Source organism: Mobula birostris, chromosome 17, assembly GCF_030028105.1.
Source record: "Mobula birostris isolate sMobBir1 chromosome 17, sMobBir1.hap1, whole genome shotgun sequence".
Lineage (NCBI taxonomy): Eukaryota > Metazoa > Chordata > Chondrichthyes > Myliobatiformes > Myliobatidae > Mobula > Mobula birostris.
Window position 1 is genome coordinate 46,419,977 of NC_092386.1, and position 13,891 is coordinate 46,433,867.

A 13,891-nucleotide genomic window follows, 5' to 3' on the forward strand; every position below is an offset into this window, starting at 1 on the left:
CCTTCCAGTGATTTTACTCCAAATTATATTCTTTGATTTAAGAGAAATCTACTCAACTGTGAGGCAAATGATCTACTTCTGCGATTTTTTTGGGACAATACACCAACTAGGGCTTAGATAGAGAATCATGGTGAAGTTGCTTCTATGTGACCAAGGAAACTAATCCTTGTCATCAAGGTTGAACTCAGCTGAATTACTAATCAAAACGTTGAAATTGGGATATTTGTACAGAAGACAAATCAATAATAAGGCAGTGCTTGCAAAAGACTTTCGTCACAACACTAAAACACCATGTACATTCACAATCAAACACAATTCAGCCAGTATGCTCACAAAAACATTTCTAAGTATATACTGGTAGCATCAAAAGGTTTTATTTCATCCATTTCATCTCTCATACCAAAAATATTTTTCACTTTAGTGGGTTCAATAACGCTTTCACCAAGAACAACATTTTGAATGCAGGCCCTAAAAAATATCATTGAATCAATAGGTTGATGTTGTTAATTTAGTAAATTACTTCCATTCAAGTTGTCCACTAAATTTTTCAAATGACAATTCTGGCACAATCTTGAGCCAAAGTAATAAAGTTGATTGCAAGTCTGAGCCATGGATGGTATATCTTTTTAATTCATGCACAACTGAACATTTATGAAAACTAGGAAAACAAGAAATACAGAAAAATCAGAAACATGCTTTTATGAGAATAAAACGAGAGAACAGTGCAAGTAATAAAAGGATCTTAGAGACAAAGAAATCAGAATGGGGAAAACACTGAGTTACTTAACAAATATCCTCATGGTAGATGATTCAATAAACATGCCAGAAATACAGTGTGTTTATTGAAAATTAATGGTTAAATGAAAAAACAATGTTTAAATGTGCATGTGGCCTACTCCTTTGAGTTCTAGGTGCAGAGATAGTGAACAGAATTCTCTTGCCAGTAGAGAAAGATTAGTAAATGTTGCCATTTGGTCAGATTGGATATAGTAGTACATTAAATCTCAGCATTCTGGCACAGGAGGTGTTTACAAAGGCAAATAGGGCATTAATCATTATTCCAGAGGGACTGGAGAAGGGGAGTAAATAATAGTTTATGATTTTAATGAAGACCAACAAACCAAGTATTAACAACCAGTTTTTATCTCCATGAAGCAAGAGCAAACATTTTTAACCCAAGGTAGTGTAGTGTATATTTTTAATATTTCAGAGAAGGAAGAGGTAACATAGTTGAACACTACAGCATTCTGTTTGGGGGCAACAATACTCTGGTCTGCTATAATCAATAGCTGTTTTCTCTGACCAAAGAGTCTAAAATTGAAGGGCATAACCTCATAAATGGTTGACCATTTAGTTACTCAGCTTTTCTTGTTAATTCTCATTTAACAACTCTACTGCAATAACCACATCTAAATGATACAGTGGGTTAGTGTGCAGTTCTCCCACCTCAGATTAGGCCTTCTCGACTCAGGCTATTGGGATGAAACTTTGTACCTCACTTTGTTTCTCAGGGAACCACATGAAACTCTTCTCGGCAAGCCCCTGTACAACTCCGAACAGTGCAATGTCACCCAAAAAAAAATCTCAGTCAAACTGGCATTCATCTGAAGGCTGCAACAATGACTGAAGGGAGTCACATTGACAGCCATTGTAAAATTGTGAAGTTCTTGATACTGTCCCTAAGGCACACAAATGGGCCACAAAGAAGGGTTGTTTACTTTGCAGCTTTTTGTATTTTTTGTTTCAGGAGTGTATGACATGGGTGTTAATTATCTACAATTGAGGTGTTTTCCACTCTCCAGAAACGTGATTTCTTTATCTGGATCTAAAAGTATTTCTTGCTCAAGTCATCAAGTGCAAACCTCCAATTTTGACAGACCTAATATCCCTACAAAGATACTCACTTTAATGATCCAGTGTTTACAGCTCTAGCTGGTCTTCTGCTTTTCAACACCCTGAGCTTATCGCCTTGTGTCATTTCATTTTTATTAGGGTAATGATCATCATTGTCATTATCATTGTACTGCAGAGAAAGGAGAAATTAAAAATCAGAACATTTAATAGGAAATGTCACATTAATTACCATTACAAAAGACCAGAAAATCACAATCTTATCAGGGTAGAAGCCCACAAATGTCATTTCCTATTGACATTATACATGACTAAAATAATTTACCATTTTTAAACCTAATAACTTAAAAGTGCAAAATTGATTCTTGATTAAAATCTGCAACCATCAGCGTTTTACATACAAATTACAGAAAAAGATATAGTCATATGCCTTGCCGCTTCAGTTTCCTAGCTAAAGCTCTCAGTAACACATACAAAATACTGGAGAAACTCAGCAGGTCAGGTAGCATCTATGGAGTGGAATAAACAAAGTTTCAGGCCAAGACCCTTCACCCAGACTGCAAGTGGGGGGGGGGCGCGGGGGAGAAGGGTTACAAGCTAGCAAGTGATATGTGAAGCCAGATGGGTGGGAAGGGGCAATGACGAGAGAAGTCAGAAAAGGTGAAGTGCTGAAGGGCTGAAAAAGAGCGGATCTGATAGGAGACGAGAGTGGACAAGATGAGAAGGGGAAGGAGGAGGGGCACCAGGAGGAAGTGATAGGCAAGTGAAGAGGTAAAAGGGACTCAGATGGAAGAATGGAAGAAGAGAGAAGGGGGAGGGGAAAATTAATATTCACGCCATCAAACTGGACGCTACCCAGATGGAATATGAGGTGTTGCTCCTCCAACCTGAGAGTGGCCTCAGCGGGCATTTGCACTTTATTCATTACTCGGAAACAACACACAGAGTGAATTTAAAAGGTTATAAATGTTATATAATGAAGATTAAAAAGATTTAGCCTGACTTTGAATTTATTTTATCCTCTTCAACACAGTTTAGTGGTGCTCAATATTTCTGGCTAGCCCATAATGAAGCACATACCTCTGCCTCAGTCAGAGGGATTCTAAAGCACTCAATCAAGTCTCACTTATTCATCACTCCAAAGCTACCCAATTCTCTATTCCCAAATTGAAAATTCTTATTTACCCATTTAAGCCCCTCCATCTATTCCCTCATGCCCACCCCTAACCTCCCTCAAGCACATCTCTCTTATCCTCTGTTCCTCTGGCTTGGCCTTTAAAATTTTCCATTTTGTTTTGCTCTACCTGTGGATGCAAACTCCAATTTAATTCTTAAATTCTTGTACCTCCTTACTTCTCTATCCGTCCATCCATACTTTGCTCTTGGCTCAGCCTGAATTGCGTTAAATGTATTTCCAAGACACCTGGGACCTACATTAGATCAAAATGCAGTACAGAAACTAATTTGTTATTGGAAATGAAACTCGGACACTGACTTGATTTCAACTCAGCACTGGGTGCATGCGGTACACCTTGTGCCCTCTGTTGGCAGCTCCCATGAAGTATCAGCAGGAGCCATGCACAAGATTGTGGTCCCAATTTTCCAATATCCTTGCAGAAGCCATATGTTTCCTGGTTAGAGCACCTCTCAATCAATTGGACTAAATTTCTTAGCAGAGACAGTGTTGATTCTAAATTCTGGTCAACAGTGCTGAGCATATTTGAGGCAACATCTAGATGAATCCTAAGATTGAACAGCACACCAATCCTTCTAAACAGCCTTGTCAATTATAACATTAATGCAAGCAATACCACCATAATAACTTCCTTTTCTGTTGGTTACCAATTATCAAAATACTTTCAAACCATGAAAGAATTATATTTTTTTTTTTTAAGTGAAAATTGTGTAATAACTATCCCCTTCTTCCACTTACCATACCAATTCAGGTGTCTTTAAGGTGGAAAAACATCAGAAGCATTGTCAAAAACAGCTGTCACAAGGGAGTATCAGGAATGATGTCAAAGAGGTACATGTTATAATCACTCTTAGAGGAGGAGAGAGAGGAAGATAGGCAGGAGGACAAAGGACAGAATTCCAGTAGGACACAACAACAAAAGGATCTGAATCACTGCCACACCATTTTGCTTTTAGGAACACTTAGAAGGGTGATTTCACCATTGTTTAGAAAAAGTTGTTCAGTAACATGAAGTAATTAAGTAATATTGTGAACATGATTTTATATGCAGCTTTAGTACAGTATGATTGTAAAGTGTTGAGCTTTAATGAACAAATTGATATAAACAAGATTAACATTATTCAACGATTGGAGCTGCCACAGGACATCGAAGGGCTGGGCCCTGTGAAACAGTTTCTCAAACATTTCACTAATGTAGTATATTTGTGGATGAAAGATAAATAATGTTGACAAACAGTAAATGAGTGTACTGAATTGCCTTGTACAGTGAATGAACACAATAACATGCCTCAACTATTATGAATACAGTATACTTAGGAAAATTCTCATTATCCGACTGAATGCCCTTTCAAAAAAGCAGCTGGCTAGTTGTGAGGAAGGTCCATCATTCCTGTATGATTTAAACACTGGAGATGCGCACACTGCTGTCAGGACAGCTACTCAGTCTGAATCCATTCTGCAAGAGCCGGGATAAGCTGCAGAGGTATTTGTCCAAAACAGTTACACGACACAGGACTGTGTGATGTAGGGTCTGTACTCAGGACACACACTAAGACAAATATTATTTGTTGCTGGGAAACCTACAGTACTACGAAAATAGCCTGTGGTTTGCTGGAAACTCATTAGCGTTCCAGACTGCACACTGGCATGCTCAAAAGTCTGAAATACACTAAAGATGGGGGGAACTACTACAAGGGCTCCATACAGAAGGGCTACAATTTAAGTCTCTCCTACCACTGTAGATGAAGACTGCATTAAAACCCTAAAATAATTTGCTTTAGCGTGGTAAGTGAATGAGAACTGTTGAATGTTACTGCTAAGTAAAGGGAATGACATGACTTATTTCAAAATGTGTTTTATTCTCAATGTAATGGTCAAATCTTGTTCCAATTTTTTTTTTTAAACATACCATGTGACTTTCTTGTTCATCACACATCCTATTCTGGTCATCACTGATGGAAATGTCATCAACTCCAGAAAGGATCCTAGTAACGCCAACCTTCTCTCTTCCATTCATCTGTTCTTTAACTTTTGCACGGAACAGGTCACCCTGGGTCCACAGGCTAACTTGTTTCCTGCCAAACATAACAAACAATTTAAAGCAAGGATGTCAAGTACAGGGGACTGTAAAAGGTTCTTCATTTGTTCTACATCTCTTATTTCAGAAACTACCCAGAATATTTATCTTTCTTCTGACAAGATGCCAAGTCTTATTTCCTGTGCTCCCCGTTAAACTGAAATTATATGTAATTGTTTTACATGCCACCATTGATTAGTAGAATTTAATATATTCAGTTTTCCATGCATTCCTATTAGCTTTCAAACAACTGACAGAAAAACGCTAATATCAAGCCGTCTGACGCCAACAGTTTTCTTACAAAAAAGACCTTTACCTAGATATTAGAATTTGTATTGATAGCTATTCTCCAAACCACAAAAATCTAGTTTCACAATGAACAATTTGCACAGAATACCATGTTTTTCATATATGCCATTTTTCCTACCTTTCTCCCCCCAGTTTTTCTGTGGGATCCTGTGCACTTTATTCTCCTTGTCACAAATATAAAGAAAACATGTCATGAGAATAAAGAACAAGTGCACAGGACCCAAATGAAAATCTGAAAAAAAAAGAATGATCTTTTTTACTGATGATCTTTGGGGGTTTGGGTAATGTATCAATGATATAATGAAATAAACTTTAAACAATAATCCAAAATCAGAATGCTATGATGCTGAAAATAAAACCAGAAACTCCTGAGTATTTCCAATATTTTCAGTTTTATTTTAAACTTTGTTGAAGTGCTGAGTTTAATTGAGGCATCTCCATTTTATTCACTGATACTTCACACATCATTCATGAAAGCAGATGAAGATGCTGACTGACCTTCAGACTAAGCACAGAGGCATAACTAGCAGAGCAAGAAGCAGCTCCAGTGATTGGGATTCAGTCCTGTCCTCCAGCACTGCTTATGTGAAGCTTGCAGAAACTCCATGTAACACCATGAGTTTGCTCCTGTTTCATTCCACACCCAATAGCAAATTGGTGGGTTAATCAGCAACTGTAAACTACCCGAGGTGATTACAGTAATAGAGATTGAAACTGATCAGAGTGTGAGGAGGATAAAATGGGATTAGTTTAACTGAGCACTTGATGGTTTGAAGGGACTGTTTTTATGTTTTGTGATTGGTAAACTTTACATTGTCACATTAAGATGCTCCAAAGGGAAAGTTACTTTTGTAATGGAATTTTTCAGCTTTAGTATATTTTAATTTGAAGCTGATGATTTGAGCTGCAGACAGCGAATGGTATACTCTACGTGGAAAATGAACATTTGTAGTAAATCAAGGAGGGACTGATGCTGATCCTTACCCAGTTCTTACCTTTCACGTATTTGTTCTTCATTGGGTGGGAGGAGAGGGGGTGGTCTTCATAAATCAGAAACAATAATTATGGAGATAGTGAACAACTGAAAAGAAATGTGTGTGACCTTCACTGTCCAAGGACCATGTGTCGCATAAGAATCTTTCAAATCTATTACTTAGTACAATCCAATAAAGGAGGCAACTCTTTGGCTCTCCAGTTCTGATGCGGTAACAGGCCCCTGACCCCTTCAGAAGTAATTGGTAAGAACAGATTAAGGACTTTGACCTGCTTTCTAACATTCTCTTCTCCCTCTAGAACTTTTCCCACCAGCAAATTTCGTGGTATGGAAGCTCTTCTCAAGATCTATAATCTTAAGCTTGTATTCACCTTCTCAATGCACAATACCAACATGATGGCACTATATTTAAAAAAGCCATTAATTTTAACATTTGCAAATAAAGATCAAATACATATTGGGAAACTAAAAGCAAAACAATGCAGAACTCAGAGATAAAACGTACAGTAAAACACTAGCAATAATCAGCAGCTCAGGTCCACCAGTGCTGCCTGACCTGTTGAACTTTTCCAACAATTTCAAAGCAGAGATCAGCTATGGCTGAAAAACATGTTTAACATTAGTTGCTAATAAGATTGGCATTTACTCACTCTTCTAAAAAGTGCTGCTGAGGTCCTATAACTGATCCTGGTCGACATATTCTGATCCAGGCAATGGCTTCTGCTGCTGTTAATCTGTAGTGCTTCATGATATAACATGCTATAAGAGTACCAGTTCGACCTAAGCCAGCTAAAACATTTCAAAGAAGTTACAAGTCATTTTTTTGTGTCTGAAAACTTAAAAATGTATTAAGTATGCAGAATTTGCTAAAAGGCTTTAACTAGAAAAAAAAATTCAGTTCATAAAAAATTGACTACTTCTCATGTTTCTTAAAGCCAAAGTACAAAATGGAACATCCATTGCTGCAAGTGCCATGCTCCATTATGATCTAACCATGCTGCAGAATTGGGAGATACACACAGTGGCTACTTTATTAGGTACCTCTGTACACCTGCTCGTTAATGCAATTATATAATCAGCCAATCCTGTGGCGGCAACTCAATGCACAAGAGCACGCATCATGGTCAGGAGGCTAGACTTTAGATGGTCGCTCACTATGCACCAGCACTGAAGGGTGGGAATGATGTCCCAGTCAGGTTGCCTGTTTTACTCTGGACATCGACCTTCTTGGAGATGCACTCAAACACAAGACCATAAGGCATAGGAGCAGAATTAGACCATGTGTCCCACCATCTGCTCCACCATTCAATCATGACTGTTCCTTTTTCCCCTCCTCAGTCCCACTTCCTGGCCTTCTCCCCATAACCTTTGATGTCATGTCCAATCAAGAACCTATCAAGCTCTGCCTTAAATACACCCAATGACCTGCCCTCCACAGCTGCCTGTGGTAACAAATTCCACAAATTCACCACCCCCTGGCTGAGGAAATTTCTCCACATCTCTGTTTTAAATGGACACTCCAATTCTGAGGCTGTGCCCTCTTGTCCTAGACTCCCCCACCATGGGAAACATCCTTTCCACATCTACTCTGTCTAAGCCTTCCAATATTCAAAAGGTTTCAATGAGATACCCCCATCTTTCTAAATTCCAGTGAGTACAGACGCAGAACTATCAAGCCTTCCTCATAGATAACCCTCTCATTTCAAGAATCATCCTTGTGAACCTCCTCTGGACCCTCTCCAATGCCAGCACATCTTTTCTTAGATGAGGAGCCAAAAACTGTTCACCATACTCAAGGTGAGGCCTCACTAGTGCCTTATAAAGCCTCAGCATCACATCCCTGCTCTTGTATTCTAGACCTCTTGAAATGAATGCTAACATTGCATTTGCCTTCCTTACCACCAACTCTCCCTGCAAGTTAACTTTTAGGATGTTCTGCACAAGGACTCCCAAGTCCCTTTGCATCTCAGATTTTTGGATTTTATCACCATTTAGAAAATAGTCATTTATTTCTACTACCAAAGTACAAGACTATGCATTTTCCAACATTGTATTTCTTTCTTGCCCATTCTCCTAATCTAAGTCCTTCTGCAACCTTCCTGTTTCCTCAACACTACCTGCCCCTCCACCAACCTTCATATCATCTGCAAACTTGGCAACAAAGCTATCTATTCCATCATCTAAATCACTGAGATACAGCACAAAAAGAAGCAGTCTCAACACCGACCCCTGCAGAACACCACTGGTCACTGGCAGCCAACCAGAAAAGGATCCTTTTATTCCTACTCATTGCCTCCTATCAATCAGCCAATGCTCTAACCATGTTAGTAACTTTCCTGTAATACCATGGGCTCTTAACTTGGTAAGCAGCCTCATGTGTGGCACCTTGTCAAAGGCCTTCTGAAAGTCCAAATATACAACATCTATTGCATCCCTTTTATTTATCCTACTTGAAATCTCCTCAAAGAATTCCAACAGGATTGTCAGGCAAGGTTTTCCCTTAAGGAAACCATGTAGACTTTGTCCTGTCTTATCCTGTGTCACCAAGTACTGCATAACTTCATCCTTAACAACTGACTACAACACTGAAATCAGGCTATCTGGTCTGTAATTTCCTTTCTGCTGCCTTCCTTAAAGAGTGGAGTGGTATTTGCAATTTTCCAGTCCTCTGGCACCATGCCAGAGTCCAATGATTTTTGAAAGATGCCTCCACAATCTCTACTGCTAGCTCTTTCAGAACCCTAGGGTGCAGTTCATCTGGTCTGGGTGACTTATGTACCCTTGGGTCTTTCAGCTTTTTGAGCACCTTCTCCCTTGTCATAGTAATTGCATTCATTTCTCTTCCCTCACACCCTTCACATCAGGCACACTGCTAGTATCTTCCACAGTGAAGACTGACTCAAAATTCTCATTTATTTCATCTGCCATTTCCTCATCCCAGTTATTATTTCTCCGGCCTCATTTTCTCGCAGTTCTATATCCAAGAATGTAAGGAAGGAGCATCCTATCACACTCCTGACGTGTCTGATGGATAGTGGAAAGACTCTGGAGAGTGAAGAACTGAAAGTAACAACCACTGTCGCTAATATTTTAAAATGTCAGAAGTTGCATTTTTCAACTAGAATACATTATCCAAACGTCAAGGAATAGAAAATACACTTTGCCCAATCAGTGTTGTGAAAGATGAAGAATCCTAATCATGACCCTCCACTGGTCCAGATTTAATTTCAGATGTTGATTAGTCTCTACTTGTGCTTATATGTAAACACTTAAGTTTTCCTTTACAAAATTCTTTTTAAGTAAATATGCTACGATATTAATGCCATTATCAACACTGTAAATGTTAATGAGGAACCATACCTTTACAGTGCACAGCAACAATACCCTTTGCATTCTCACAGATACTCAAGAACTTTTTGACTATAGTATCACTAGGGGTACTCCCATCCACAAAGAAGAGATCATAGTGGTCAAAACGAGCATCTGTGAATCGCTTGGCATCATACATTTTCTTATTCAAACGAATAATTGTGGTGACGTTGTGTTTTCGAAAGTACTGGAAATAGGCCTCTGGAGCATGCAGAGGGTAGCCTAATTCAATAAGGAAGAGAAATGATATGTTGATTAAGTTTGACAACTTTTAAAATGATTCCAGGCGCAACACTAGTACACTTAAAAATTGCTAACAATACAAAGCTTCTACATTCTGATAAAGTACTTGGAAAAAATGGCCTTTAATCTTACAATAACAATTTATGCAACAAACAGTCACCAGCTATTTCACTGAATATACTTAAGTAGTAGATGGACAGATTTCTAGATGTAAAACATCAAGGGATATAGGGTGAAAGCAAGTTATGGTATTTTGATAAAGGATCATTTGTGACTGCACCAAGTGAAGTAGCTGTCTGAAAGGGAGTACTCCTGCTTCTTTTTAATTCTTTTATCTCTGCAAACTGTTCAAGCCTTGTTTACAAAGACTCTGCAAATTTAGAACACAAATCAACCACTTTCTATAAGTAATAATTTTTATCTCTTCATTAAAGTCCCTTGCAGAAAACTTTTCAATCAAATCTTTCACAATTTCTGCCTCTCATTTGAACTCAGAAGGAAGTTACGACAGCAGTTATGTGTTTCTGGCTTGCTTCAGAAGCAGCAATTTGGAAATGTGTTTGGTGTGCAGGACCTCCCTCTCAGTGAGGCCTCAGGACTAAATCAGTGAACATGGAAAAGCACTGTTACACCTGGAATGGAATGTTATCAATGATCTCAATGTGGTTAACAATCTTCGGAAAATATGGGGAGTAAATTCAACATCAGTAACTTGTTCGTTGACAATATAGGTGTGGGTGGCAAAAAAAAATGAGCTAGACGAGATTTTGGGAGAACATCAAGTCTTAAAAGAGGAGGAGGAACTTGGGGAGAATCCAGAGCAAATGGCCTAGGTAGCTGAGAGCAGGACTTTGAGTTGTTGGGAGACCTGCAATATTCAAGAAGCTAGATTTAAGAATGCAGAGTGCAAAAGTGATGCTACTGCAGGGCTGAGAGAGAACAGAAAGGTAAGGAGCAAAGAGGCGATGAAATTATTTAAATGTAGGAAGGAGAATTGCCAGCTCTAAGCACTGGAGGTAGTGGTGGATGAGAGAGTTGTCAAAAGAAAATATAAAACATTAATTATGGGGTGATGGGTGAGCTGGACTTATCATTTTTGACTCTTAAATGGGTAGCAGAGTTTGAATTTAGAGGAAAGGAGGCCAAAAAGTAGGACTTTCTACAGTCGAGCCTGGAAATATGGATGAGGTTCTCCCCAGGATGATGTAGAAGTGAAATACATGATGTTCAACACTTAAAGATTACAATCCTCTGAATAAAATTCTGAGCTCTAGGAATATACCTGCTGCTAGGATAACATTCAAAGTTTCATGAACACTGGCTATTCTTCAATTTTTTTTTCCTCCAAAGCGACGTTTGAAATGCAGATCAGTATTTTTCCACACAAATGGATTGGATTGCAGTGGAGGATGTTTGCAATCCTACAGGAGTGGTGATGATGGAGGAGGAAACTATCAGTTACCAACAACGTGAAGGCTAATTGCTGAGAAACATGGAGGTGCACTCAGCTTCTTTAACAGGGATGGTACGAAAATTTACAGCAGCTGGAATCCACAAAGTGAGACTATATGTCCAGTGCAAAGTCAGCTGATTTAAACAATGCAGTGCTTGCTGCATAAGATCATGCTTAGTTGAAAAGTCACTGTATTCATCTTAAAGTTTGCATCTGTGATCTTAGTAGGAGTGTAAAAAATATTTTTGTAACAGAGCTCAGTAAGTCAGCAACCATGAAGTTCTGATGAAGAGTCTCAGCCCAAAACGTTGACTCTTTAATCCTCTCCAAAGATGCTGCCTGACCTGCTGAGTTCCTCCAGCATTTTGTGTCAGATACAAGAGACTTACAAGTATGGGAGTGTTCAAATGATAGATTTGCTGCTCCAATGCAAGAACAGAGCAACTAGTATAGATGGGGGAGAATTAAACACCAAAGATGGGAATAAACTACATTCAAAATTCAAGTATTATTATGCTTCCAGCATAATCTTGAAGATCCAATTATCTATTTGGTTCTTGGAGATGAAAAGAGAGATTCCTCACCCTCCCTATGATCAAAATTATTCAACTAACTTAAAAGATTACCAGCAGAAAAAAACATGTTTGACATATTCCTTAAATAATTTATATTAAACCAAAGTTAATAGAGATATTTATTTTTAAATAGGGTGCAAAAGATGATGTTGCAGCAACAGTTTAGGTAAAATATTCAGGAATAAAGCTAAAAGGGGAAGGGGAAGGGGAGGAACTGGAAACAAAAGGGTAGGGTTCTGGATGACAATGTAAAGACTATGCATTAGCTTACAGAACTAAGTAGATTTAAACACAAGGGGTAAGAGTTTCAAATTTGAAGAACTTCGGGACAAAGTCAGTGATGTCAGTTAAATAGTGACTGGTGTATAAGATTTGGTGCCTTAATTTAATGAAAGTGGTGGAGATTTGGATGAGATGAATATTTACCAAAAGTGATAGATTCATGGCCACTCAGGAGAGCAATAAACAGAGTTACATCAAAGTTTTAAAATATTTACAATATTTAAACAAGCTTATCATCTGAACAAATCTAAATCAATAGATTAATGTTGCATGAACCACTACACTACATGCTCTTTCATCTAACCCCATGAACAATTTATTCTGTCCTTATCCAGCACATACTTAACATGTAGTGCACCTCAGTTAATACTTGCATCAAATAAAATACCACCATAGCATCTTGAAATTAAAAATCATTGGACAAATATTACAGGGATATCTCGAGCATTATTTAATAATTGAGTACCACATTCAAGGCTGAGCAGTGACGTGATTCAACACCTACCATTTTCTACTTTGCTCTTTGGATGTGGTCCACTGAAGGCCAAGAACTTGCTGGGAATAATCCAGTTAAAATCTCCGTTTTCTGCCCTCTGCAATGAAGTTAAAGGCAGTTATTTATTCATGAAAGTTTGTTAGTCTTGAGGTAAATCCATCAGAAAAAGTAATCTCCTAATACAATAAAAAAACACTAACCTCATAATGTTCATATTCATCTACGTCAAATGTATTAAAATTGAAGAAATCATATTGCACAGCCTAAAAAAAAGTGTACGTTAACAGATTAATAGTTAATTCTAGCAGTGTAACAAGTAAATTAACTGCTTCCTGAAATCTGCATTGAATTTGATATTTGTCAGTTTGTATAGATACCAATTCGTATTTCCATTTCAGTACAAATTTCAGATGCACTTCATGCACAGAGCAGTGAATTCCTGAAGTAAATATTTTGGGAGGATAATTGAGGTGAACCTTTGGAATGCACTCAAAATAGTGCTACTTGATAGCAATGGGAGGAAATAAGAATATTTCAAGGATGAGTCATCAATTTTATTTTGAGTTTTTAACTGATGTGCAAAGTCTAGGTTGACAAAAGCTTCTTCAAACCATTATTAACGAGGTTCATTATTAAACCTTGCGTGACAATCAATGAAAAAGCAAAATGCCATGTTAGTTATTGATTCAGCATCTTACCTTACTAACAGCAAGTAAACAATCCAGAACTGTTAGCTTATATGTGCACGTGCCAAATGAGGCATCTCTGTAATAAGAAACATGTTAAGCTAATCAAAAAGTGAACAAGTCATATTTCTTCTATAAACAAACAGTATGTTGCATAATATTCATAGTCAGCGATTGATATCTGGAGCTTCTGTTTTTAAACCCATTCATGCCTGCAATATGACATTTAAGCATTTTGTTCACCTGGAACTATCATTTCATTTCTTTACTAATCCTGACACATTTGCTACTCTAAAATTGATCTAATCACTACTGTGTACGAACTGAAAAAAAAACATTGCAAAGATACCACAGTTTTCAT

The 13,891-nt window shown here is 38.0% G+C and overlaps 1 protein-coding gene across 3 annotated transcripts in view; it reads right to left on the minus strand.

Moving 5' to 3' along the window:
* LOC140211655 (dual specificity protein phosphatase CDC14A-like) overlaps nucleotides 1-13,891 on the minus strand; it is a 105,367-nt gene that overhangs the window by 33,496 nt on the left and 57,980 nt on the right. For all 3 annotated transcript variants that reach the window (XR_011889539.1, XM_072281652.1, XM_072281653.1), the window contains exons 6-12: nucleotides 13,543-13,609; nucleotides 13,045-13,107; nucleotides 12,854-12,941; nucleotides 9,787-10,017; nucleotides 7,077-7,215; nucleotides 4,956-5,121; nucleotides 1,905-2,023 (exon numbers count right to left, since the gene is read on the minus strand). Coding sequence is in view for 2 of the 3 variants with exons in the window: in XM_072281652.1 (XP_072137753.1) it covers nucleotides 1,905-2,023; nucleotides 4,956-5,121; nucleotides 7,077-7,215; nucleotides 9,787-10,017; nucleotides 12,854-12,941; nucleotides 13,045-13,107; nucleotides 13,543-13,609 (873 nt within the window). In the remaining variant the exon portion in view is untranslated. The remainder of the gene's footprint in view (nucleotides 1-1,904; nucleotides 2,024-4,955; nucleotides 5,122-7,076; nucleotides 7,216-9,786; nucleotides 10,018-12,853; nucleotides 12,942-13,044; nucleotides 13,108-13,542; nucleotides 13,610-13,891) is intronic.